The sequence below is a fragment of the Galeopterus variegatus genome, unplaced genomic scaffold, assembly GCF_000696425.1.
Source record: "Galeopterus variegatus unplaced genomic scaffold, G_variegatus-3.0.2 Scaffold2699, whole genome shotgun sequence".
NCBI classification, from domain to species: Eukaryota; Metazoa; Chordata; class Mammalia; order Dermoptera; family Cynocephalidae; genus Galeopterus; species Galeopterus variegatus.
The window spans coordinates 25,883-39,312 of record NW_007728810.1 but is presented as its reverse complement, the minus strand read 5'-3'; the positions used below and the strand labels follow the sequence as shown (position 1 = coordinate 39,312).

At 38.5% G+C, this 13,430-nt stretch overlaps 1 protein-coding gene across 4 annotated transcripts in view; it reads left to right on the top strand.

Annotated features, from left to right (window-relative positions):
- The window catches only part of JAKMIP2 (janus kinase and microtubule interacting protein 2), a 164,435-nt gene extending 156,364 nt beyond the window's left edge, over window positions 1–8,071 (top strand). For all 4 annotated transcript variants that reach the window (XM_008582696.1, XM_008582693.1, XM_008582695.1 and 1 more), the window contains 2 exons: window positions 4,815–4,880; window positions 7,997–8,071. In XM_008582696.1, the coding sequence (XP_008580918.1) occupies window positions 4,815–4,880; window positions 7,997–8,047 (117 nt within the window). In that variant the 3' untranslated portion in view covers window positions 8,048–8,071. The remainder of the gene's footprint in view (window positions 1–4,814; window positions 4,881–7,996) is intronic.
- The last annotated feature ends 5,359 nt before the right edge of the window (window positions 8,072–13,430 follow it).

Here is a 13,430-nt window from a genome sequence, read left to right as displayed (position 1 = left end):
GTTTTTTTTTTTTTTTTTTTTTTTATGACCGGTAAGGGGGTTGTTACCTTCGGCATGGTGTGGTCCGCACCACGCTCAGCCAGCGAGCTCACCAGCCATCCCTATATAGGATCCGAACCCTCAGCCTCAGCACTCCCAGCGCCGCACTCGCCCAAGTGAGCCACAGGGCCGGCCTGAGAAGAGTTTTTTTTTTTTTTTGTCTTTTTCCGTGTCCGGCAACGGATCGCAACCCTCAGTGTTGCCCCCGTACCAGACCGGGGACCGGCAACGGGATCGCAACGCTCGGCATTGCTCCCGTGCCTCGCTCAACCAGTGAGTGGGAACTGGTCCGCATGTGGGATCTGAACCCTCGGGCGGGAGCGCCGCCGCGCCTCCCAAGCGGCGCACTATCCAGTGCACCACCGGGCCGGCCCGAGAAGAGTTTTTTAAACCTTTAATAATAGAGTCTGGTATCATTGCATTAGTTCACACATTTTTTCCTTCTGTCGGGATAAAAGTCTCCTCTGCACAAAATTCTTAAGCTGCAATAGTATTTCAATTTAATTAATTTTGACAAATTGGGAATTATGTTGTGAAACCACAGAAGTGTTTATTTCTAAGATGGGCTAATATTTATTAAATTTATGTGTGATAAAAATCTTGTCATCCCATTTGAGTCTCTGTTTAACCAGTTAGCTAAGGTACTTTACTCCTGAAAGAGTTGGTTTTGCTTGTTAGCTCACTTGAAGTTATCCAGTCTGAGCTAATGGACACATTACATTTCTGAGCCTCAGAGAGGTCCATTGACATTTTCCATCTCCCACACAAATGTTCATTAGAAAGTGCCCTTTCCAGTTGTTTCTCAACTCTTATTGCCTTTTAATGAGTAGTTTAATTTCAGAGATTTATTCCAGAAGGCATTGGTCAAGATTTGTCATATAAAATTATGTAATACTAACTTCTAGAGCATATAACTAACCATTTATTAGATGTTTCTGTTTGAATGTTTCAGAGTAAACTCAAATATGCATTCTTGTCCTTCCTTCTCTCCTCTCTGCCTGTCTTGGTCAGTAGAATTATTATATCCCAAATCACTCAAGCAGAAAACACTGGAATCTTTTCTGTCATTTACCTCCAAGAATTAATGTAGCACCACATCCAACTACCATTTCTCCAGAAATGTTTTTGAAGCTGATCCATTTTGGTCTCGCTTGTTACCCGGGGCATATGCAGGACCTTTCATCATTGCAACAGCTTCCAGATGCTGCCAAATGTTCTTTAAAGTAATCTGTCTGTATCATCTGTGCATTTATTCAGTCAAGCATTGAAATGCATTTCCTAGGTGCTACATACTGTGCTAGCCAGAGAATTCATCTATAGATGAAGACAAAGGAGATTAACACAAAGAAAAATAATTATATCTTGATAAATGGAATAAGAAAGCATATGTTGGTGCCATGGAGACCTAGTCCTGGGGAAGACTTCGAGCTTTCCTGTCTTCAGTCCACCATGCATATCGTCACAGATTCTTCTCACCTTTCCACATGGTACATTCTTGCCCAAAAGCCTCCATGGTCCCAATTTCCAGTTGAGGCAAGTCCTGCTCAGGTTTCTCCAGGTCCTTCATTAGCTGGCTTCCCCTCCTGCAAAACCTGATTTAAGATAATCTACAGAGCATACTTTACTCTCCACTCATGCAGAACTTCCTGGTGAGCTGATTTCCCACCTCCAAGTCTTTGTTTCCATGGTGCTCACCCTTCGGTTTCCGCTGCACTTATCCAAACATTCTCATTTTTCCAGTCCCAGTTTAAGATCCCCCTCCTTTCCCTGAGTTAAAAAAAAAATGGAGTACGCACTGCTGGAAAAAAATCTACATTTCCTGCCCTATTATATACACTCATTCAAAACCACTTTTTGAGGGCTGGCCAGTTAGCTCAGTTGGTTAGAGCACGTTGTTATAACACCAAGGTCAAGGGTTCAGATCCCTGTACTGGCCAGCTGCAAAAGAGAACCAATTTAAACAAAACAAAAGCAAAAATGCACTTATTGAGCACCTGCTGTGTACCAGGTGCTGAGACTTTGATGAGGAAAAAAGACATATGGTCACTACTCTCATCTGTCTTACAGATAGAAAGGGACAAAGCCGCAACACAAACGAACAATGGCTGTGGCGTTTTGAGAGAGCAGTAGTAAGTGCTATGAAGAAACTGATAACAGTGGTGTGAATGTGTGTGTGAGGCTGGGAGTTAGTGAACCCTTCAGGCTGGCTGGTCAGAGAAGGCCCTTCTGAAAAATGTCTAAGGGACCAGCCATACAAAGATCTTGGCACAGTGTCCCAGAAGTTAGGGACAGCAAGAGCTAAGTCCCTGTGATGGGAATAAGTTTGAAATATTCGAAAAACAGAGAAAAGGCCATTATGGCAGGAGTACACAGAGCCACAGTGAGGTTGACAAGAGGTGAAGTTGGCAAGGTAAGAAAGGGCCAGATCATGTAGGGCCTTGCAAGAGTTTGGGTTTTATCCTGAGTATGGCTCAGCTGATTCTTCCTTCCTCCCCTTCCCCACACCCTTAACCTCAGGGCACTGCTGTGATTGTTTTTACCTTACAAGAGTTCATGTTGGCTGCTGTAGATGGATGTAGGGTGGACAAGATTAGAGGCAGGAAGAGCCAGTCTGATGAGGAATGACAATGACTTGGTACTTGGTAATAGTAGAGATAAAAAGTAGGTAGAAAAGGGATCTATTTTGGACCTGACAGGGCTTCCTGTTGGATTGGATGGCAAGAAGATGGGAAGGAAAAAGAAGTCAAGCATATATTATGCAATGCAGCATAATGAATTCATGTAACAAATATGTGTGGCCAGCTTCTCCATGCCAAACACTGTACTAGGAATTGGAGATTGGTGATAAAGTTATATACATGGCTTTTGTCGTCGTTTATCCTTTCTACTTAATTTTGTTATTCTCTGTGTTTTAAATTTCGTCTCCCCATCTGGATCTGATAGTTCTTGGAGATCAGGAACTAATCAATGCCTTATCTGTACTCTTCATTACATCTAGCACAGTCCTGAATGTGTAAGAAGGTGCCAACAAGCAGACTTGATGGCTGAATAGATACTGCAGTAATCTCACGTGTTCATGGTTTTCTCAGCATGATATTTTCCTCCACATCCAGTAGACATGCCAAGGAATTACTTGCACACTCAAGGTGGAAATGTCTAGCAAATTTATTTTTTCACTGGGTACCTTTAGAGCATAGGCAGCACTATGGAAATATACACCAATGCACACATCACACACAGACACACACCTGTAACATTCCAGTCTCATCCCCTTCTTCAGCATTCATTGTCATAAAATTTCAAGGTCAACCTCGATGGTTTCACTCTGACCAAAATACACCATTCCCTCCTGCACAAACCTCAGCCCCTTTCCTTTAGAGCAGGGTTTCACAATCTTGGCACTACTGATATTTGGGGACAGAAATTCTTGATTCTTTATTTGAGGATGGTGGGGGGCCTGTCCTGCACATTGTAGGATGTTTAATAGCATCCCTGGCCTCTACCCATCAGGTGCTAGTTGCACACACTCCCAGTTGTATCAATGAAAAATGTTCAAACAATTAAATAGGGATGATGGTTTCACAACTTTGTGAATATTCTAAAAGTCACTGAATTAAACAAACATACTAATTAAATTTTTTAAATGTCTAGACATTGCCAAATATCCTCCGGGGGTTGGGGGGCGGGAGTGGAATCACTCCCAGGTGATAACCACTGTTTTAGAGAGAAGGAGATATGATTTCCAAATTCAAGTATACTTTGTTCTAGCTTCCCTTTTTTCTCCCACATTGCATTATAAAAACCCTTCTTTCTATATTATCACCTCATTTGGCTTTCAGTGTTTTCTTCTTAGACTCCAGTTCTCTCTTCTCTAATTATTCCCAACAGAGGCATTAAATAAGAGCCTTCACTGTATAACCAAGATCATGAACACAAAAAGACTCTAGATTGACAGATATATACATGAAAAATTTTTTTTTACTTGTGAATAATTGTCTGTGTAATGTTGACTTCAAACCTGTGCTATTTAAATTAGTGGATTTTGTTACACAGTTGACAGGTAAGTTCAAAGACCGTCCTGGAGCTTTTTTGTCTTTAGGATTACTTGTGCTATTTTCGTTATGCTCTATTTTTTCTCCCTCCTGGGAATTTTTATTGAAGTGTAAACTCTACTTTTATGAGAACTGGCCAGTCCTGTTTTGTGAGGAAATTCCACCCTGAAACAGTTGAAATAAGGTTGAAAAGAAAGGTTAGCAAAAAACAATGGGATTGTCTACATTTGCAGGAGTCAGCTTTAGCCATTTTTACTGTGGTAATAAACAAACAAAAATCTCAGTCCAGATGGTTTACAACAAAGCTTGTTTCTTGCTCAGTGATTCTAGGACATAATGCTTTCTCTACAAGAATGTGGTATTCTCACATCTCACTCCAACTCACATTCCACTGGCCAAAACAAGCTTCATGGCTAAGCCCATTGTCAGCAGAGTGGGATCTATAACTCTCTCATGCGGAAGGGGTCTCCAAGGATAGGCCGAGTAGAGAAGGGTGGCAAATATTGTTTGAAAATATAGTCAATGGCAATGATTTTCCACCACAAGTATGTGTAATTTTTGAAACATACAACAACTTTCTGGGTATGGAAAAAACATATACGTGATATTTCCAGCTGCTAGTACAAATGTTAATGTTTTTTATAGAAAGGTTTTTTTAGTTTGGTGAATAATTTTTCTGTACAACTTAACACCCACTAATGCTTTTTTTCTTTCTTTCTTCAGAGAATTCGAGACTTAGAAGATAAAACAGATATCCAGAAAAGACAGATAAAGGACTTAGAAGAAAAGGTATGTGTTAAGTTCAGTCTCTATTTTATTCTGTATTTGTTTAATCAGAAAGTAATATCGATTTTGCTCACTGTGCATTCTTTCTTCTCAGTTATTGTGTACCTTGCATAGGCAGGTGTAGTTACAGTAAACGTGGCCTTTACCTTCAGTCAGGCACAAGGATTCCAGCAAAGGGTCTGCCGTCAGTAATCTAGCCTTGACATTTTTGCCTTTTGTGTTGATTCTTATTCTTTCCTGTTTCCTTTCCTCAGTTTCCCCTTCTTCATCTTTATGTCCTTTCCAAGAGTTTCTCCTGAGTTTTGTTACCCTACTTTGCTCTTCCTTTTAAAAATCTTTTTAGTACCTTATTTATTTACTTATTTTTTAATTTTTTTGGTGGCTGGCCGGTAGAGGGATTGAACCCTGGACCTTTGTGCTATCAGCAACATGTTCTAACCAAGGGAAGTAACTGGCCAGCCCAGCACCCTTTTTAAATCTTTCCCATTATTATTCATAGAACGCTCTATAATCCTTGTGCTGCAGTTTCACCTCGACAATAGATTCAGAAACTTAACTTGACACATGATAATTACGACCTCTTGTCACTTCCCCAGTGGTCTAAAAGAGTAACTGCTTCTTCCAAATCAGCCAAAATTTGGGTGCCGGGGTGGGGATAAAACATAGTGGTTCCTAAAGGGGGCACTTGGAAATGTGCATGTCTGTGGTAGGAGAAGGGACAGGGCTCAGGCATGGATGCTGGGCAAGCCTCCGTGAGCACAACAAGGAACTATCCTGCCCAAGATGCCAGGAGCACCTTGCTGAGGAACATGACTAATATGACGGAGGTCTTGTCTGGCATTCCAATCTGACCGGAAGTAACTACCGAAATTCCTGTTTTGAAAAAGGATATGGCTGTTTTGCAGTATCTTCCATGGACACACAAGAAAATAGCACACTATCTGCTGTTCCTGAGACAGTGGTTAGAATTTGGTTCATCCCAAATTGCTTCTACAGTTCAATGTGTGATAACTCAGAGCAAGTTATCAGAGGGAGTTGGTGGGGTCTAGTAGCCAGACCACCAGGCACCCAGATTCTTATACAGGCTGGGTTCTCAGGTACTCATTTGACCTGGGTAAGTGACTTCACCTCCTATGTCGAAGCCATATCTATAAAGTAGGGATGATAACACTTGCCCTCACCTCCTCTCATGGGTTCCACGAGGAACAAATGAGGTCACTTATATGAAAATTAGGAAACACTAAGATAGTGTAAGTCAACTTAAAAAGTAAGTATAATTAAAAAATTTTCCAACCCTGAAGTACTCATCCTCTGCAAAATATTAAATTTGAGTTTTCTTCATTTCAGAAGTGGGCTATTGGGTTCTGTTGCATTCAATGAAGCAAAGGTAAAGTGCAGTGAACTGAGGACAGAACCTAATTCTCAGTGATTGGCAGGAAGACCCACAGAGAGTAGGGATTGCTCCCAGCTTCCCTGCTTATCAAAGGACACACCTAATGTCTTCTATTTTCCATGTTTTCGAATGACCAACTCTTGGCCATTCTCTCTGCTAATTCCTAAGCTGTCCTGGGGCTGGCTCAAGGAGCAAGTCATGGTTAAGGCAATTCTGCCCCAGAAACTTTATGATACCATGCAGTTTCCATTCAACTAAGGCTTAAAAAGACAAAAAAAGGAGGGATTTTTAAAATATCTATTAATGTCACCACTCTAGCCATTCTCTAAATAAATCCCATGAAAATTTTGGGTGGAGGGGCATTAAGATTATGGTTACCATCGGAATTCAATGTGAATTTTTTCACAGTTCTTTTGCCCAATACACTTTACAGGTCTGAACTTCCTTAACATCTGTGATAAAGGAGTAATGTATTTAACAGAAAATAAGGACTCAGTTATCAAAGCCACATATTCTGCCTATGGTATTAAATTAAACCACTTCAGAAACAATCCAGTTGACTTCTGATGAGAGATTTGAATGAGAGATGAGGTTTACAACATACCTTCTATTCAACAGACCTCAGTTCTGCTCGTCCTCAAGCCTAGTAAAAAGGCAGAGATACTCTCATTCTTTCCCTTGGGGTACTTGAACACCCACTCAGGACACATGCAATGTCACTTCTTTGTTGCTTACTTCCATGACACAGTACAAATCAGGTGATAACAAGAAACCTACCAAAATTACTTCAACTGAACGCAGCACTTTACCATGTCCAAAGCATTTCCACTCTCATCATCTCATTTGTATCTCATAATTATTCTATGAGACAGTCACAGCAGATGTAATGATCCCCTTTGATACAGATAATAAAACAATGGCTGAAAGAGATGAAACAACTTGCCCAAGATTATGTAAACAATCTATAGCAAATCAAGACCAGAGTGAGGGTGTCTGAGTCCAAGTCTGCCCACTGCACTGGAGAGACTAAGAATCTCAGTACAGACTAAGTGATGGGCATCTCCTCATGCCCAGAGAGGTAGCTCTGATGTCTAGTCATCTCATACAATAGTGGGAACTTTTCCATTCCTCTCCTCTCTAGCTTCTCCTGCTATGAGTTTATCTTCAAGGAATGAAAAAAAAAAAAAAAAAGAACAGAGTAAGAATGAAAAAAAAAAAAAAAAGACATGGCTCTTTGCACCATATTTATACCTTGTTAATAGAATTTGGCCAAAGTGAAGCAAGAGCCTTATAAGCAACAACATTAAAGGAAATATACAAATAACATGCCGTACACAACACTTATTCAGAGATGAGTCAATGATATATAATTGAATAAAACTCTGGATACCTAAGCTCCAGCCCTCACTGTATCATAAAATTGTGTGAAATAAAACTATTGACTTACTGCTCTGTGCTTATTTTTTCTCAAGCTAAAGTAGGAGCTTAGACCATTATCTGTAAAATCCCCTCATGATTCTCAAATGTGTGAATCAATGTTAGTTGAACACTGGCATTGCTTTGCAGTGGATAAATGAGAGGTATGGATTTTTAAAACAAAAATGCACTTGGCTTGTATACGAGAAGTGGTCAGTCTTGAGCAATGTGGAAAAGCTGAGGTTTTGTACTACCTGAATGGCACTACAGAAATTCAGATTTACGTAATCTTCTTCTTTTTCTTCTGCAGTTTCTGTTTCTATTCTTGTTCTTCTCTCTTGCCTTTATTCTATGGCCTTGATGTCAAGGTGCCTCTTAAAGGTAAGATTCCATTTAATTCTCAAAATGTGGTTCAAAGAGGTATTTGATAAGAAGGATGCTGCATGTAGTTACCATGCCTTGTTTTTTTAAAAACAAATACATTCAGTTCGGTCGCATAAATGCCATAAAATGAGAAACAGATCCAATCTATTTGGGTGGTTATTAAAGAAATAAAGAAACTATGACATATGCTGGGAATCAAGAATTTTTTTTCTAGTTACCTGTATTACTTTGGGAAGTCCAATATCTGTGGATCTCAGTATTCTCATTGTAACTTCCCATTACACGGAAAGAGTTGCTTCTATATCTGCAAAATGAAGAAATATGACTATATCTTTAGTATTGCTTCTAGCTTAAAATTCTGATTCTGCAAATCTGTCAAGCTAATGATGACTGCTGTTTTTTCAACCCTTTTTTCCAGTCCCTCTTCATCAGAACTCAAGAAAGCAGGCTAGTTAAGTGAAACTGGATCTTGTTTTTAAATAAGCTACTTTTCACTGTCAATTTAGAAAAAAAAGTCTTATTATTACTCTTACCAAGTCCATGTCTCATGAATGCGTGCATAAATAATTTTAGTCAGTGATTCCCAGTGCTTAAAAGTACAGATTCCAAGGGCGTACCTCAGACTTAATGAATCAGATCACTGGGGATGAAGGAGAGTTAGAGGGTGGCAGAGATGGAGAGCAAGGATTGGTTTATATTTAACAAGCATCCCAGGTGATTCTGATGTCCAGCCAGTTACAGAAATCTGTATACTGTTGTTAAAAATGAAGGGTGAGCTGCTATTTTAAATCCATTTATCATGGTCCGTGTCAAGTTTGATTACCCTATTAAGTTATGTTATGCAGAGATCTTTCCTGGACCTTGTGTTCTTTAACATTTTCTGTAGCAAGTCAAAAAATAGGAGTGAGACACTCCATGGGTATCTCCTCTGTTACCTGGATGTGGAACACATGAGTAAAAGTGCTTTAGCATGACCTCATATAAGGAAAGAGTTAAGTAGATATGCCCAGAAAGTTTCTGTCCTCTCATAACCAACCCTCTGGCTTTATTCTTTCTAATAGATTTTCTATTTAGACCCTTTTTCTGGTAAAAAGAGCGATAGCCTTGCAGCACATAAAGATTGAGTCTCTTAAATTGAATGAGAATATCCAAATTTAAAGAGGGTGAGATTCTCTAGGAAAGGATCAAAATGGTCAGAGTGTCAGAAAACAAAAAGCACCACCCCCTCTAAAAAAAAACAATAAATAAATAAACAGGGTAAATAAAGTTTAGTAAGAGACAAATGACTCATGGTGGTTTTAGGTAAGAAAAATCAAACCTCGTAAATACTAGCTAGACCATGAGAAGGTTTCAACATTAACACCAGCACTGGCTAACACTTGTTATGTGCTAGGAGCTGTTCTAAGCAATGGAAACATTTAATCTTCACAAAACCCCCATAAGGTAGGTATCACTTTTATTCCTGCTTTACAGTTGGAGAAACTGCAGCACATGACTTTCCCAAGCCCATAGCTACAGTTGGCAAGACTAGGGTTTGTACCCAGCCAGCCTCGCCCCAGAGTCCACTTTTAACAACCATACTGCCTTTCTCCCACATTGTGAGCAACATTTATGTATCAGCAATACATACGTATCAGCAATCAGAGGCATCTTCTGCTATTTGTTCAGTGATACTTAGCTATTGGCTTTTGAAATTACAAGGTGCTCACTCTATGCCTTTACTCATTTTATGTAAATTTCTTCAAGGATGTACAATATTTGGTTGTTTTTTTTCTCCAGAGTAGCACATAATTGACACTTAGTAATTGTCTGTTAAGTGAAATACTATAATGATAATTAACAATAAGATAGCAAATTAATGCATCAGTAAAAGGCAGTATAAAATATATACAGGAAAATAGCTGAGTAGTTTGAGTGTACAGCTTTGAAGTCAAATATACTTATAAGTATATCTTGCCATTTACTAGCTATGTAATGGTAGGCAATTCATTTAATCTGCCTGATACTAGCTTTCCTATTCCATAAAATGGTTATAATTATGTTCCCTACAGTTTGTTGCTGTATTGAGAGAATTAAATAAGGTTATGAAAACAAAAGACTTACCACATTGCCTGGCAAGTAGTTAAATAATCAGCAAGTCTTAGCTATTGTTTTAAAAAAGGTTGTCTATCACATTTACTGAGTTTGCAAATATATGTTTGAAATTATAACATCTAGTATTTCCAAGTAGTTTACAGTCTAAATCCAAAAAAAATGGTTGCCTTTTCATCTCCTCTATTTAGGGAATAATCTGAATTTAAATAGTAAAAGAGAATACAACATTTCTGAAAACTGATTAATGCTACTTGTGTCCCCAACGCAGGCAAGAGAGAGGTAGGAATAAATAAGGAAAAAGAAGTGCTTGGCTTGTTGTCAGGTAGTAAAAGCCCCCTACAAATAACCTTAAAAATGTTTTATATCTAAATTAATGATTTATATTCTGTCCATAAACCAAGGGTAACTTAAATTATATATAAAGATACCTTCCTTGTAATGGATTGACTCATACTTTTCTTTTAGCAATTACCTAAGTCATTACTGTCAGTGATGACTTAGAAACTTTTAAAAGCTCACCAGAAAGAACCTTTACTGGACTCAGTGCTTGTTGACTAAATAACTCAGCTACATGGATTATTTTGGAACTTTTGCTTTAAACAGAGGGACCCCAAGTAGTTCCAGGAACTATCATTTGCCCATGCATTCTGTTTATTTCAGGTGACTAGTGTACCACTGTATTTGTCAGAGAGACAACAAACAGCACAGATAGATAGATGATAGGTAGATAGACATTAGGTATGTAGGTAGGTAGATAGATAGATAGATAGATAGATAGATAGATAGATAGATAGATAGATAGATAGATAGATAGATAGATAGATAGATAGATAGATAGATAGATAGATAGATAGATAGATAGATAGATAGATAGATAGATAGATAGATAGATAGATAGATAGATAGATAGATAGATAGATAGATAGATAGATAGATAGATAGATAGATAGATAGATAGATAGATAGATAGATAGATAGATAGATAGATAGATAGATAGATAGATAGATAGATAGATAGATAGATAGATAGATAGATAGATAGATAGATAGATAGATAGATAGATGATAAAAGATTTCTTAGAAGAATTGGCTCACACGATTATTGAGGTTGAGAAGTTTCACAATAGGCCATCAGCAAGCTGGAGAACCAGAGAAGCTGGCAGCATAGCTCAGTCCAAGTCAGAAGGCCCAAGAACCAAGGAAGCTAATGGTGTAACTCTCAGTCCAGTGCCAAAGCCTGAGAGCCCCGGGAGGTTGCTCATGCAAGTCCCAGAGTCCAAAGCCCAAAGAACTTGGAGTTCCAATGTCTAATCCATTCATTTCGCTCTCATGGTCTAATCACGTCTCATATCAGGCCCTGCCTCCCAATACTGTTGCACTGGGGGTTAAGTTTCCAATATATGTTTTTGGGGGGACACATTCAAGCTATAGCAGCTACTCACTCTTCCACATTAGACAGTTACACAGGGAGAAAAAGGAAAGAAGAAAATGGGAGGGGTAGAGAAATAGCTATCACTAGGTTAGCAGTTATATCCAGGTTACAATGACTCATGAAAATCCAACTCTTCTGAGCAGAGATGGATTAATGAAGAACACAACGCCAGCTTTGTTCATTATGAAGCTGGGAAAACCAGAGAACAGGTGATCATGATTCTTTTTTCACATACTCTGGTGTGGTATATTTTTAATGAATTCTCAAACTTGACAGCTCAATATTTTTACTTCCTGTCTAGTAACATTAAAAAAATGTTAAAAGACATATAATACTGTATTATTGTTCTTATAAAAAATAACAAAAATTAAATACTATAAAAACAGCCACAGTTGATTTAACAAATTATGTTAAAAATGCATATGTTTACTTTTTATTACATTTATATATATATTTAATCTCTTCTCCTGAGGCTGGCCAATTAGCTCACTTGGGAGAGCATGGTGCTGGTAACACCAAGGTCATGGGTTCAGATCCTCATCTTGGCCAGCCGCCAAAAAAAATAAATAATCTCTTCTGCTACCAATGCCTATAGGTGGCCTGTGGAAAACAAATGGCCACATGACCAACCTTTATTATAGTTGTCATTTAAAATAGGAGAATTTTGCTCCCTGTTGTTTTATATTGGTGAGAAAAGTCTGTAAGATGAATCATTATATGCCAGTTAATCATTCCTTTCTTTATGTAAATAAATCCATTAGCCTTCATCCAGTCATATTAAAATTGTTTCCCTTTCTGTCTCACAAATTGGGCTGTTAAAGCATAGAGTAGAGCTTATGCTTTATTCAAATTTTTATCTTCAGTGTCTACAACAGTGCCTTGTATATACTAGAAGCTAAACAAATTTTATATTGACAGATGGACTGAAGGGTAAGTGGATGAATGAATAGATGGGTAAACGAATATGAAAGTGGATTTGTGACATGTTACATCAGAGCCATGAATAGCATAGTAATGTACCAAACACCAAGATAACATATCTGACTTCTTCCTTATGTAACATCTGGAGACTAACTTAAAGAATGCACTAACAAAGGAAAGAGTACATGAGCAAATACAGTCTGCTTCTCCTCCATAGCTGGAATAGCCTACTAGCTGGGCTCAGTGCTTCTCATATAGACACTCTTATAACCCAGTCTCCACACAACACTTAAAGTGAGTTTTTTGAAACCCAAATCTAATCTTGCCCCCTTTCTGAGAAAACATCACCAATTGGATCAAGTCCCAATTCCTTAACATGTCTAACCACAATCTCAGTCTTCCTGTTACTTCCATGTCCCTCGACGAGGCTCACTCCCTCCTGTCTACAGCAGGATTTGCCCAAGCTGTCTTAGTGCACACGATACGTTCCCTCCTACTTTATCTAGCAAACACCTACTCACTCATTCTTCAGATCTCAGCTCACTTGTGATCCCCTCAGGGAAGTTTTCCCCAATTTTCCTCCTGGCCAAATTTTACATGCATTTGGATATATATACTTTTTATGAATCTCACCCTCATAATGGCAAAGACCACACATGTTTTGTTCACCCTTGTATCCCAAATACCTAGACTGTGCCCAGGACATGATCAACAATCAATAAATAGATTTTTAGTAATATTGATGATATTATGATACGGAAGAGGGAAAGGATACCTTGTTTTATGGTTTAAAAAGTGCATTCCATATTCATTATTTTATGTAATACTTACAATAACCTTGCAAAATAGATACTATTATACCTCTCTGTCTTTGTGCTGCTGTAACAAAATATCTGAAACTGGGTAATTTATA